General features: G+C 43.7%; 1 protein-coding gene across 4 annotated transcripts in view; it reads left to right on the forward strand.

Annotated features, from left to right (window-relative positions):
• Positions 1-4,573: 4,573 nt before the first annotated feature.
• Positions 4,574-13,115, forward strand: part of ARG2 (arginase 2) — a 31,465-nt gene continuing 22,923 nt past the window's right edge. For 2 of the 4 annotated variants that reach the window (XM_077909726.1, XM_077909727.1), the window contains exons 1-2: positions 4,574-4,734; positions 5,553-5,625. In XM_077909726.1, the coding sequence (XP_077765852.1) occupies positions 4,624-4,734; positions 5,553-5,625 (184 nt within the window). In that variant the 5' untranslated portion in view covers positions 4,574-4,623. Of the gene's footprint in view, positions 4,735-5,115; positions 5,317-5,552; positions 5,626-13,115 lie in introns of those variants that run through there. The other 2 variants (XM_077909724.1, XM_077909725.1) reach the window with 1 other exon arrangement.

Here is a 13,115-nt window from a genome sequence, read left to right on the forward strand (position 1 = left end):
CCAGGAGTCTCTACTGCTTGCTAAACAGACTATTTTACCCTCTATAGAACTCATCCTCTGCTTCCTTACCTTAACAGTATCCTAGGGTTATTATGTTAATTCTCCCAGACCTGGGATAGAAAAGCAAAACAAGAAAGAAGAGACTGAATTTTCCCAACTCCTTAGCACAGATTCAGAACATTTAACCCTCTGCCTTTGTGTAAAAAAAAAAAAAAAAAAAATCTTCCTCTAAAGTTCATGCTCTTCAATTCTGCCTCTTGAGATCTGTCCCCACAGCCTAACAATCTGATTCAATTAACTAAACCCCCATTTGGGCTACACATTTTTTGGGCTACACAGGCATTCTTGTTCTTCTGACCCACAAGCATATTTCAACTTTATGGCTTTGGGTCTTGCTGTCCCTGTAACCCTAGAAGGCTCTACTCCCAGAACTTGTTATGACCAGCTCTTTCTCATCATTCAGGTTTCTGTCTCAAAGGTTAGTTTGGAGAGGTCTTCCTGGTACTCCTTTCTAAAACAGCACCTCATGTCCCATATCCCTGCTTTATTTTCTCCATAGCATTTACTACTATCTGAAATTATTTAATTACTTGACTGTTTTCCCCACTAGAGTGTAAGCACTGGGAGCGATGAGCTATCATCTGTCTTCATCTCTATGAACAGCACATAGAACAGTGCTTTGCACAACACTAACTGCTCAGTAAGTATTGGCAATAAATGAACAAATACATTTTTTTAATAAAAGAGAGACTACAAATTTTATTTTTTTTATGATAGAGAGAGAGGCAGAGACATAGGCAGAGGGAGAAGCAGGCTCCATGCACCGGGAGCCCAACATGGGATTCGATCCCAGGTCTCCAGGATTGTGCCCTGGGCCAAAGGCAGGCACCAAACCACTGCGCCACCCAGGGATCCCTAAGATTACAAATTTTAGAGTCTAAAGGTGTGGTTGGTGAGCTCAGTTCTTTAGGATGTAAATGTAGAAGTCCAGAAAGGAATCTTTGGAGACTTCCATCCTATATCAGAGCCATAGATCAAGGCTCATGAATAAGGATTTCATAAAAATCTGGAAGGTTTATTACTTGCCAAGCCCCTGTTTTGTACCAAGCACTGTATTCAGGAAGGGATAAAATGATGAGCAGAAAGAGTTATGATCCTGGCCCTTGAGAATTTCTAATTTAGTCTTTTCTGAGTTCCCTTGGATTTTTAGTAAACAGTGGTATGCTGGTGACATACTGGAGCTATGCTTGCTACCTGCAAGACCCTATCATTAAATTTTCAAGAGTAGGGCAGCCCGGGTGGCTCAGCGGTTTAGCGCTGCCTCTGGCTGAGGGTGTGATCCTGGAGACCCAGGATCGAGTCCCATGTTGGGCTTCCTCCATAGAGCCTGTTTCTCCCTCTGCCTGTGTCTCTGCCCCTTTCTCTGTGTCTCATGAATAAATAAAATCTTTTAAAAAAATAAATTTTCAAGAGTATTTTGAATCAGTTGTTAAATACTGTCATTATTAGAAATAAAATTATATACACTTACAAGTAAATTGTATTAAAAACAAAGATAATATACATTCAAAACTTGTCATTGCCTAATTATTTTACCACATCTTGCTATTATTTGAGGTTATTTATATTGATCATATCTGTATGATGGAAATGCTATATGATGAGCACCTTTTCCCAGCTCCATGATCAGTAACATCACAATGGTGCTTGAGGGCATATGCACTATAGAAATTGGCAAACACCATGATCAGGTCTTACCTACTCTGTTGGCTCCCCCACCCCACTCCCCAAGTACATAAACACTGCCAGCAACCTATCAAGGATAGAGTGTGTGTTGGCAGCCACTGAATTAAAGAGGTTGAATATCGAGGTCCTTCAATAAAGGAAGAAGAGAAGCAAAACAACTTGTTTTGGATCTGAGGAAGGGTCTAGACTTATGCTATAGCAGAACATAAGTTTTATTTATTTATTTATAAAAGATTTTATCTATTCATGAGAGACAGAGAGAGAGGCAGAGATATATGCAGAGGGAGAAGCAGGCTCCTCGCAGGGAGCCCGACGTGGGACTCGATCCTGGAACCCCGGGATCACCACCTGAGCCAAAGGCAGACAACCGCTGAGCCATCCAGGTGCCCCAGAACATAAATTTTAAAGTACATTTCTAAAACTTAAACTCATTTTTCTATGACTTTTATAACTTTAGAATATTATCTTTAATAACTTATTTTGAAAATAAATGACTTTAAAAAAGAAAATAAATGACTTTTTAAAAAAAGATTTTATTTATTCATGAGAGAGAGAGAGAGAGTGAGAGGCAGAGACACAGGCAGAGGGAGAAGCAGGCTCCCCACAAGGAGCCCAATGCAGGACTCAATCCCAGACCCCAGGATCATGCCCTGAGCCAAAGGCAGCTGCTCAACTGCTGAGCCACCCAGACATCCCATAAATGCCTATTTTGAAAACAAAAGCAGACCACTTGTTTTTCAGGGTTTAAAAAATGAATTCTAAAATATCTCCCACATATAAATGTAATAATAATTAGAATTTTAAAGGATAATAGTAATATAACAATCTACTGTCCCCTTCTTGGACCCTAATGATGTGGAGCTGGTAATTCATTTCTAACTAAACTATAGGTAATGGAAAGCCACTGAAATGCATGCAAGATTAATGTAGTACTTTAGAAAGGTCAGTCTGGTGACCCACAGTAGGTGCTCAAGAAACAGGTTTCTTTTTTTTTCTTTCTTTTCTTTTCTTTTCTTTTTTTTTTTTAAGAAACAGGTTTTGCAGTAGTCCAGGAGAGCCTGAATCAATGTCAGAAAACAGTCAAGGGGATGTGGTGAATAGGAAAAAGGTACCAAATTAATCCCAAGGATCTGAACAAGTGTGACAGTATCAGTGACCCTGAATCCCTGGCCACACCCATACCACTCCCTACAGCTCTGACCCTGGAGACATTGTTAAAATTTAGGTTGCTGGGATCCCTGGGTGGCGCAGCGGTTTAGCGCCTGCCTTTGGCCCAGGGTGCGATCCTGGAGACCCGGGATCGAATCCCACGTCGGGCTCCCGGTGCATGGAGCCTGCTTCTCTCTCTGCCTGTGTCTCTGCCCCTCTCTCTCTCTCTGTGACTATCATAAATTAAAAAAAAAAAAAAAATTTAGGTTGCTGGTGCTCCGCTCTCAGAGTTACTGAGTCAGTGACTTCCATTTGACAAGTATGCAAAGGCTGATGGTGCTAGCGGGAGGATCACACTTTTAGAACTACTGCCTTACAGGAATATTCTTATTTTGCTAAAGCTTCAGGACATGTCTTTGTTAAACCAGCAGGGGGAGACAGGTATAAAATTTATCCTCTAAAAATAAACCGCCTTAGGATCCTAAAGCTCCTTGGAGTTGTGATGTTGCCATGGAGACCTCTGAAATATTTTGGAGAGCAGCATGTAAGATGGCATCAGGTGAGATAATTTTCTGTTGTTTATGTAAAAATGTGTCTTGGTACGACTAACGTCCAAATTCCTACAAGCCCACCATGGATAAGAACTTGGGAGTCTGGAGTCACACAACTCTGTCACTTACAGGCTATGTGACTTTGGGAAAGTTATATTCTCTCATTTTGTTTCCTCCTCTTTAAAACTGTCCCAGATTTATGGGTTTTTTGTTTGTTTGTTTCTTAGATTTTACTTATTCATGAGAAACAGAGACGCAGGCAGAGGGAGAAGCAGGCCCGATGTGGGGACTCGATCCCGCATCCCCAGGACCACGCCTTGGGCTGAAGGTGGCGCTAAACCGCCGAGCCACCCAAGCTGCCCCCAGATTTATGGAATTGTTAGAGGGCTAAACGTTCTTGGAGATTTCATCATTATTATCAAAATATTATTATAAAAACTTTAAGTAGTTACTTTCAGCTCTTCAATCTCTCCAAATTTTAAGAATAGTCCAGATATGTTGCTAAGTTTGGTTTTTAATAACCAGTGCTCCCGTTATTCAGGTAAAGAAGTGAAAACACCTGGAAGGGGATCGTTTCGTAAGATCCTAACATGCCCAGCCCGGAGAGCTCTTGTTTGACCTCCTAGCCTTCAACGCCCAAAGATGGATAAGCGTGTTCTTTGCACCCACAGTTTTGATGGAATAGAGCAGGCGGACGGGGCTTCGCCTCGGCAGGCACTGAAGGGGCTCCCAGCGGCGCAGCCAGCCGGGCAGCCCCTAGGGTTGGCGTCCGCCGGGCGTGCACCGTAGGAGAGTCGCGATCTGCAGGGCTGCGAGCTGGCTCCCGCGTTCCGCCGAAGGCGCTAACTTCACCTGCGCGGCTCGCTCCCCGCCACCGACTCACCTGTCGGCGACCGCGCCCTTATTGGCCAGACTCGGACACTAGCCTCGCGGCGTCGGCTGCAGGGCTCGTCGGCGGAGGGAGAGCTCGGGCTGGGGCGGGGTGACGTCAGCGAGGGCGTGTCCACGCCAGGAGCGGTGGGCGGGGTCTGCGGGAAGGTGTGTCGGGGGCCGGTTGGGGCGGGGCCGGGCGGTGACGTCACAGGGCGGGGCGGAGCCGCGGGCGCCGGGGTAGGTGAGCGAGGCGCCGGGCCGCACCGAGGCGCTCCTCGCTCCGCTCGCTGCCGCGCTGCCGGTCATGTCGCTGGGAAGCAGCCTGTCGCGTCTCCTGCGGACGCGAGTGCACTCCGTCCTGACGAAGTCCGTTCACTCGGTGGCTGTGATCGGGGCCCCGTTCTCGCAGGGACAGGTGGGAACCTGGACCTGGCACCGTGGGGTAGAACCTGGGGGAAGCGGGGGTGGGGGACGGACGGGGAGGACGGAGAGGGGATGAGGCGGTGAGTTCCCACAGCTGGGCTCCGGGAGAGCACGTGGGGTTTTCCCTGGTAGGTGTGGAAGGAGGAGGGGGGCGTCGTGCTCGCGCGGCGGGCAGGCGGCCGCGGGCTGCCGGGGTTCTGCGGCCTCCCCCGGAGGAGGGAGGAAGTGGTGGGTCCCGCCTGGGGTGCTGGGGGAGAAGGGGGGACGGGATCTCAGGGAGGGGCTGGAGGGGCAGCAACCAGCCCGAGTGCCTGGTGCAAAGTCGAGAGGGAAGAGGTCACAGAGAGCGACCGAAGATTGAAGGCTTCGGGGTCCATTCTTAGAAACCATGCATTGGCGGGGAAATCGGCGGCGGGAGGATGGGAGCGGCTGTTTTGTTCTCTTCAATGGATGCAACCTGCAGCCGTGCAGAGCTCCCTGCGCGGGGAGCCCGGGCTCTCTAGGTCCAGACCTGGCTCAACCCCTCCCCCCGTCTCGGCTTCCATTTGTGCATCCCACAGCCACGGGCTTGGAGGTTGGTTCGATCCCGGTAATTGTTGTTTTTCGGGCTTTCTTCCTGCGAGTGTTTGAAATGAACCGACCTCAGGTGAAAATAATAAAAGGAAAGGCTGATGCTTGCTGTCACAGGTTTCCAGAAGGATCTGTTTGGGAACTAGGTACAGAATAGCAGATTTCTGTATTTTTGTGAAATAAAGTGGTCTTGTTTTTAACCCTCTCCCCTCACATCTAACCGTGTAATTTATGTGACAGAAAAGAAAGGGTGTGGAATATGGTCCTGCTGCCATAAGAGAAGCTGGCTTGATGAAAAGACTCTCCAGTTTGGGTAAGTGGTTGGATTTTCAGATGTCTGTGATAGCCGTTTACAGACCAGTTCAGAGTCTCATCTCCTATCCAGGGACTGCACACTATCTGTTTGTACTTGGGAAGCCTCTCATCCTCCTTTGGATTCCATCTGCTGTTTAAGATCTGAGAGTCTTCAGGCAAAGTCTTGTCACCTATAGAGTAACTGTGGAAGGCAAGGAGGTGGAGTGAGGCGGCAGCTGGAGCAAGCTTAGTGACAGCAAAGCAGTGTGAAGAATGCTAGCTAGCTCCAACTCTAACTGCTCCATCGGCCTTTCTCTCTCAAATTCTAGCTCTCTGAACTCAGTCAGGAAGTGCTTCTGATTCATCAGTCTAGCTAGTTTCCTCTGTTCATATCCTTCCTTTCCTCCTTAGGATGAATAACTCTATATTACTGTAGTCAGAGCCTTAGATCAGTTTCTCAAACTTCTCTGATTATGAAAATCACTTGGATTACTTGTTAAAAACAGGTTCCTAGGCTCCTCCATGAAATAGTCTGGTTTATTGGCTCTGTGGTGAGACTTAGACGTGTGCATTTTCACAAGCGCCCCGGTGAACTGCAGTAAAGTTTCATTCTTGTCTAAACCTACAGAACCAAATAAAATAAAATAAAATAAAATAAACCTACAGAACCTGACCCAAAGATAAATGCCATGCATATGGTAATAGAGAACCCTTCTTTTGGTAAGAGGGCACCAAATTTCAACGGTTATTGATTCAGGTTATTTATTTAACCTTACTGTTTCTAGCTGGTGTTTAAAGCCATTTCCTCCATTCATATTAGGACAATTCACAGATCTTTTCTGAAGGTGTAAGTGCAAAAGGCAAGGAAGCTGTAGGTCCTGGAGATAGCAATGGGGAATGTAGGTGAATTAAAAATTCCCTCCCCACTCTTGCTTTGAAATCTCCTCTGCTGATCACTGAGTCCATTCCAGAGGTGGATCATTTCCTCCTAAAACTCCGGAATAATGAAGTCACCAAAGCCACCTTGAGTGAGGTACACGTCTTATACCTCTGACTACATCTAGGTATGGTGTCTATGGCTGAATACTTAAAACTTTTCTCTGTTAAATAATTACAGTAGGGTCTCTTAATCATTTTAATAACTCTCCAGATTCACCACCAGAGATGAAAGATAAATGAAAATTTAGTTTTATTGTGTCATCAGTTACCTAATGGGAAGAAGTTTCTGTTCCTGCTTATAATTGAGGATACTGTCCCTTTAAGTCAGCAGTATGCATTCAGCCTTTTTAAAAGGCATCATTTTACATCGAAGACAACAATCTCTGGTAATCACTATTTCTTAATACTGGATAAAGCTCTGCAGTCCATCTGATGAACTGGGCCTGGCCTTGCTTGAATTGCCTGCTCGGTACTCAATTTCAGCCTCTTATACAGGACACATTTATAAGATTCAGCTGAGGCTGTTGAATGAGGGGGAGGGGCACATTTGTGGCAGCTTCCCTTACTCATGCTTTGTAGATCTTTCCTGTCCTAGCTCGCAGTATTTTTCCACTCCAACCCTTTCTCCCTTAAATACTACTCCCTCAAATACCTCCTCTATAAACTCTCAACCTAAAGTGATGGGGAAGCTGCAGTTTATTTGGTCTTCTCTTTAAATTTTTCAGATATTTGTAGTTTTAGAATTTATATCCTTATCCTGTAGCTCACTGGTAGGCCAGTATCACCAGCAGCTCCAAATAGAATCTCATTGCATATTAATAAGATTGTGACACTCAGCAGATTTGCGGCATGTGGTTTTGGCTAATCTCCAAAAATATGTTGAAGAAAAGTACCAAGAGAAGTTTCAATTGCTCTATTGTGAAACAGTACTAAAGTACTAGGCACTTCCAAATAAGCACCATGGGTCAAATTTCAAGGGAGAGAAGACCCACGGAAAGGTAACTTTCAGAAATGCCTTTGTTCCTTGCCTTCAGCTCTGATGTCACAGGCTGCTGATGTTGCCATGGAATTGGTCAAACTTCCAGTTTCTTGAATGAATGGATTTGACTTAGTGTCTGGGTTTGGTTTTTCCCTGAGTTTAGTCAGGACCCTCGGTGTTTCCTCTCTCAGGTAACCCCTTATCTGAGTATGTGCAGAGAGCCTGGGAGAGATGAAGAGGCAGTGGCTCTGCTTCGATTCTGGGTAGCTGACAGCCGTGCTTATTTGCCTCATTTTTCTTCAGAGGTTGTGGAGTGTTGGGGTGGGGGTGGGGGGGAAGATAGCTATAAACAGAGAATAACAGTTTGAGGCCTTTATCATTGTAATTAGGTAATTTGACTCAACTGTGGTCCTGAAAAGAGGTGCCAGCCACTGAAGCAACTATCTAAATTAACTGCCACTGTGACCAGGCCCAGAGTCCTGGAGTCGGAAGCCACATGAGAGCTACTCTGGTTCCTCTCAATGAGAGAGACATTTGCTCTTCCTGTTCCATTTGGTGTGCCATCAGATGGCAGAATAGGAATCTCTTTGATTGAGCCCCAGTCTGCTTCAGGAAGAACTGATAGAGGGCCTGAGGTAGTTTAACATCTGCAGTCTGAAAATTGTTCATTTGGTATGGATTGATGTGTGAGTTCAGGAGTGTGTGTTTGCTTTTGGTGACTGGTAGAGAATATTAGCATTCGTAAGTTTAGTTGTATGATCGTGATACTTCAGCCTGGCTTCCACCCTGCTGTTCCACGGAGACTACCTTGAGCAAGCCCACTGATCTGTCAACCTTTATTTTGCTGGACCTCTTTATTGTACAACTGACCACTTTATTCTGGAAATACTGTTAGCAAAGACTCTTTTGAGTCTCTTCCCTCCATTCCTTCCTGGACTCCCTTGTGGGATCTTCCTCTTCTTCCCAACCCTTAAATATTCCTCCAACTTTGTCTCACAGATGTCTCAAACTCTACCTGTTCAAAACAAAATTCATTATCTTCTCCCTCAAATCTACTTCTCTTGCTGTCTTCCCATTGTTTCATGCTGTCACCCATTAGAGTCCTTCACCATAATGGTGCTGCTATAGTTCTATCCCACTTACACTTGACTATAACTTTCCATTGGTATTTTTTTTTCCATTGGTATCTTTTATCCCATTCTTACCTTTCTTGGTTCACATCTTCACTGCCACCAGAGTGAGCTTTCTCTAAGACCATTTCTCCTTTGCTATGTCTTTCCATGGCTTTCTTATACATGCATCCATGCTTCTCAGTCTTGTCATTCATATACTGTCTTTGCTAATTTGCCATATTATTCATTTTGTATTTCTTTAAGTTAGCATTAAAATTTCATACTATTAAAACATAGACTGAACCTATAATAACTAATGAAATCTCAGACTTGTACTAGATACATTTTTGTAATACACTTTCATTTTATAGTTTTACATTTTTAAAATAAGATTTTATTTATTTATTTGAGACACAGAGAAGCAGAGACATAGGCAGAGGGAGAAGCCCAATGTGGGACTTGATCCAGGGACTCTGGGATCACAACCTGAGCCAAAGGCAGATGCTCAACCACTGAGCCACCCAGATGCCCCAGTAGTTTTACATTTTGACATTTGTCCTTCAACTACTACTGCTATATGTTCTAGACTTCAGCCAATGGGACCTCTGTAATTTGACCTTCATCTACCTCTTTAGACTTCTCTCCACCCACATTCTGTCATATTTTCATTGCAACTAGAATTATGGGATCTTGACCTGGGCTCCACCAATAGAAGCATGCATCCTAAACTCTGACTTGAAATTTGAGAAAGGGCAGCAAAGAATTCATTCTGTGATAGGCAGGGTGGTAACAGTGCCTGCAGTGCCTTCTGTCCAGTGTCATGGAGTCAGCCATGCCAGCTACATGTAATACCTTTCTCTAGTAATGGAGGCGATAGCAATAGAATCTTTACTGGACCATCCTGCAGTGTGGCTTTTGAAGCCTTATTGCTGGTAATGTGGCCTTTAACCCAGATATTGGCCCTCTTTTTTTTTTTTTAAGATTTTATTTATTCATGAGAGACACACTGAGAGAGAGGCAGAGACATAGGCAGAGGGAGAAGCAGGCTCCATGCAGGGAGCCCAATGGTGGGACTCGATCCTGGGACTTCATCCCGGGACTCCAGGACTATGCCCTGGGCCCAAGGCAGGCACCAAACCGCTGAGCCAACCAGGGATCCCCAAATTCTTGTTCTTTTATTTGCTATTTCCCTAGTACTTGACACAGTCTTCTTATAAGTTAATATACTTTGGCCTTTAGTTAGTTTAGGACTAGATCTTAGTCTCTTTGGGTTTTAGTGGCTCTCTGTTCTTCTGGTGCTTTGATTTTTCAACCATCACGTTCCTTAATGTGACTTCTGAAAACAGCCTCGAGTGTTTTTTTTTTTTTTTTTTAAGATTTTTATTTATTTATTCATGAGAAACACAGAGAGAGAGAGAGGGGGGGGGGGGCAGAGACACAAGCAGAGGGAGAAGCAGGCTCCATGCAGGAAGCCTGATGTGGGACTTGATCCTGGGTCTCCAGGATCACACCCTGGGCTGAAGGCAGTGCTAAACCGCTGAGCCACCCGGGCTGCCCAGCCTCAAGTTTTAATTAAAGATATTTTAAAGTTCTAGGCATGCCTGACTGTAGTAAAACAGACCTACTTTAATGTATTTCTGTGACTTAAATCATTTTCAATGTTCTAGACCTTAAGCACATATCATAATAGGGTTACAAGACTATACATTTGCTAAATCTCATTGAACTTAAAATGTAATATAAAGTATGCATCAAAGCTTTTTATTTTTTTAAAGATTTTATTATTAGAGAGCAGGAGTGGTGGGGGGAGGGGCAGAGACAGGTAGATGCAAGCTTCCTGCCCTGAGCTGGGAGTCTGGATGCAGGTCATAATCCCAGAACCCTGCTTGTGCTTATGTTCTCTGTCAAATGAATAAATAAAATCTTAAAAAGCGAAACAAAACAACCCATCACTTTCAGGTTTATTTTTTCTAGGAGCAGCTTTTTAGTCACTAAAAACTAGAACACTGGGCCCCAGGAAATAAAGCATGTTGACTGCCAAAAAAGAATAAAAAATAAATAAAAATTTAAAAAAACTAGAACAAGTTCTTTTACTAATTTCTTTTTTCTTTTCCCACTAATTTCTATATTCAAAAAATTTGAGCACTGCTAAGGTTTAGGTATTGGAAATACAATAGTGAACAAAACAAATCCTTGTTATCTTGGAGCTCTCATTCTAATGAAGGGTGGTTGGAAACAGACCTGAGTAAAACCTACAGTATGTCAGGTGGTAACGTGAGTACTGTAGAATAAATGAAAGCGAGGGATGGGGTATAGCAAGTACTGGGGATAGAGCAAGGATTGTATATATAGATGGGGGGGCTTCAGCAAGGAGGGGTCATGTGAGCGAATGTTTGGCAAGTGAAGAAAGAAATGAGATGCATATCTGGGAGCACCTTAGGCAGAGGGAATGGTAAGACCCAGAGACAGGTGCCAGGAACATCCAGGTGACAAAATGCCATTACTGAGCTCTAGCCAGTGATTACTATGTGGGAAAGGGAGGGACTTCTCTTCAATTTTTCAAGAAAAGCTAGAAGTCTGTATTTTTGTGGGAGATCTAATAAAAAAAATATGATCTATCCATACAAGTGGAATATTATTGAGCCATAAAAAATGAATTTCTAATTCATGCTACAGCATGGATAAAACTTGAAAGCACTATACCAAATGAAAGACACAAAAGGCTACATATTCTATGATTCCATTTATATGAAATGTCCAGAATAGGCAAATCCATAGACAGAAAGTAGATTAGTTCAGGGACTGGTGGGGAGAAGGCAATGGGGAGTGGCTGGCAATGGGTGCTGGTTTCTTTTTGAAAGGTGATGAAGTTGTTCTGTAATTAGTAGTTTGCATAGTAATGTGCCACAACAAAAGCATATATCACTGATGTACCTGAGGCTAGGTAAATCTCTTAAAGGCATTATTGGGATTTGGCAAATTTCAGTATAACTGATCTTTCCTTCTTAAAAAGATTGCAAAGATGGGCAGCCTGGGTGGCTCAGCGGTTTAGCACCGCCTTGAGATCAGGTGTGGTCCTGGAGACCTGGGATCGAGTCCCAGGTCAGGCTCTCTGCATAGAGCCTGCTTCTCCCTCTGCCTGTGTCTCTGCCTCTCTCTCTCTCTCTGTGTCTCTCATGAATAAATAAATAAAATCTTTTTTAAAAATTCGCAAAGAATTTAATTTACACTTTTTATTTCAAAGTTGTTTGATTCATTGATTGTGTTCTGGACATTGTGCTAGGCTTTTACTACTATGTCATTCTTAATTTGTCAAAAACAAATGATGACACTCATTAGGGTGGTTGGGTAAAAAAAAAAAAAAAAAAGAATGATAGAAAGAAAGACCAAAAATCTCCCAGAAAATAACAAGACTTGGTGAGGATGTGGAGATATTAGGACCCTCGTGCATTGTTGGTGGGAATGTAAAATTATATAACTGCTGTCAAAAACAATATGGCAGTTCCTCAAAATATAGAAAATAGTTAACATATGATCCAGCAATTTCAGTTCAGGCATATACCCAAAAGAATTAAAAGTAGGGTCTAGAAGAGATTGATTGATTGATTTTTAAGATTTATTTATTTATTTATTCACGAGAGACACAGAAAGAAGCAGAGACATAGGCAGAGGGAGAAGCAGTCTCCTCCCAGGGACCCCAATGCAGGACTTGATTCTGGGTCTGGGGATTATGCCCTGATCCGAAGGCAGAGGTTCAACTCCTGAGCCACCCAGGCGTCCCTAGAAGAAAACACCCATGTTCATAGCATTATACACAATAACCAAAAAGCGGAAGCAACCCAAGGGCTCACTGATGAATGAATGGATGGATAAGCAAAATGATACAAACACACAACAGAATATTAGCCTTAAAAAAGAAAAATTCTGACATATGCTGCAGCTTTGGGTGAATCTTGAGAACATTATGCTGAAAATAAGCCAGTCACAAAAAGACAGATACTGTAATTCCACTTGTGAGGGACCTAGAGTAATCAAATTCCTAGGGACAGGGATCCCTGGGTGGCTCAGTGGTTTAGCGCGTACCTTCAGCCCAGGGCATGATCCTGGAGTCCCGGGATCGAGTCCCACATTGGGCTCCCTGCATGGGGCCTGCTTCTCCCTCTGCCTGTGTCTTTGCCTCACTCTCTCTGTCTCTCATGAATAAATAAATTCTTTAAAAAAAAAAAAAATTCCTAGGGACAGAAAGCAGAATGGTGATTGCCAGGGGTTGGGGGAAGGGAGGATGAAGAACTATTGTTTAATGGGTACAGGATTTCGGTTTTGCAAGATGAAAAGAATTCTGGAGGTGGATGGTAGTTATGGTTATACAATTATGTGAATGTACTTAATTCCACATAAAAGTTTTTTTTTTTTTTTTTAAGATTATTTATTCACTTGAGAGAGAGTGCAAGCAAGGGGAGGGACACATGGCGGAGGGAG

This window comes from Canis aureus, chromosome 9, assembly GCF_053574225.1.
Source record: "Canis aureus isolate CA01 chromosome 9, VMU_Caureus_v.1.0, whole genome shotgun sequence".
Lineage (NCBI taxonomy): Eukaryota > Metazoa > Chordata > Mammalia > Carnivora > Canidae > Canis > Canis aureus.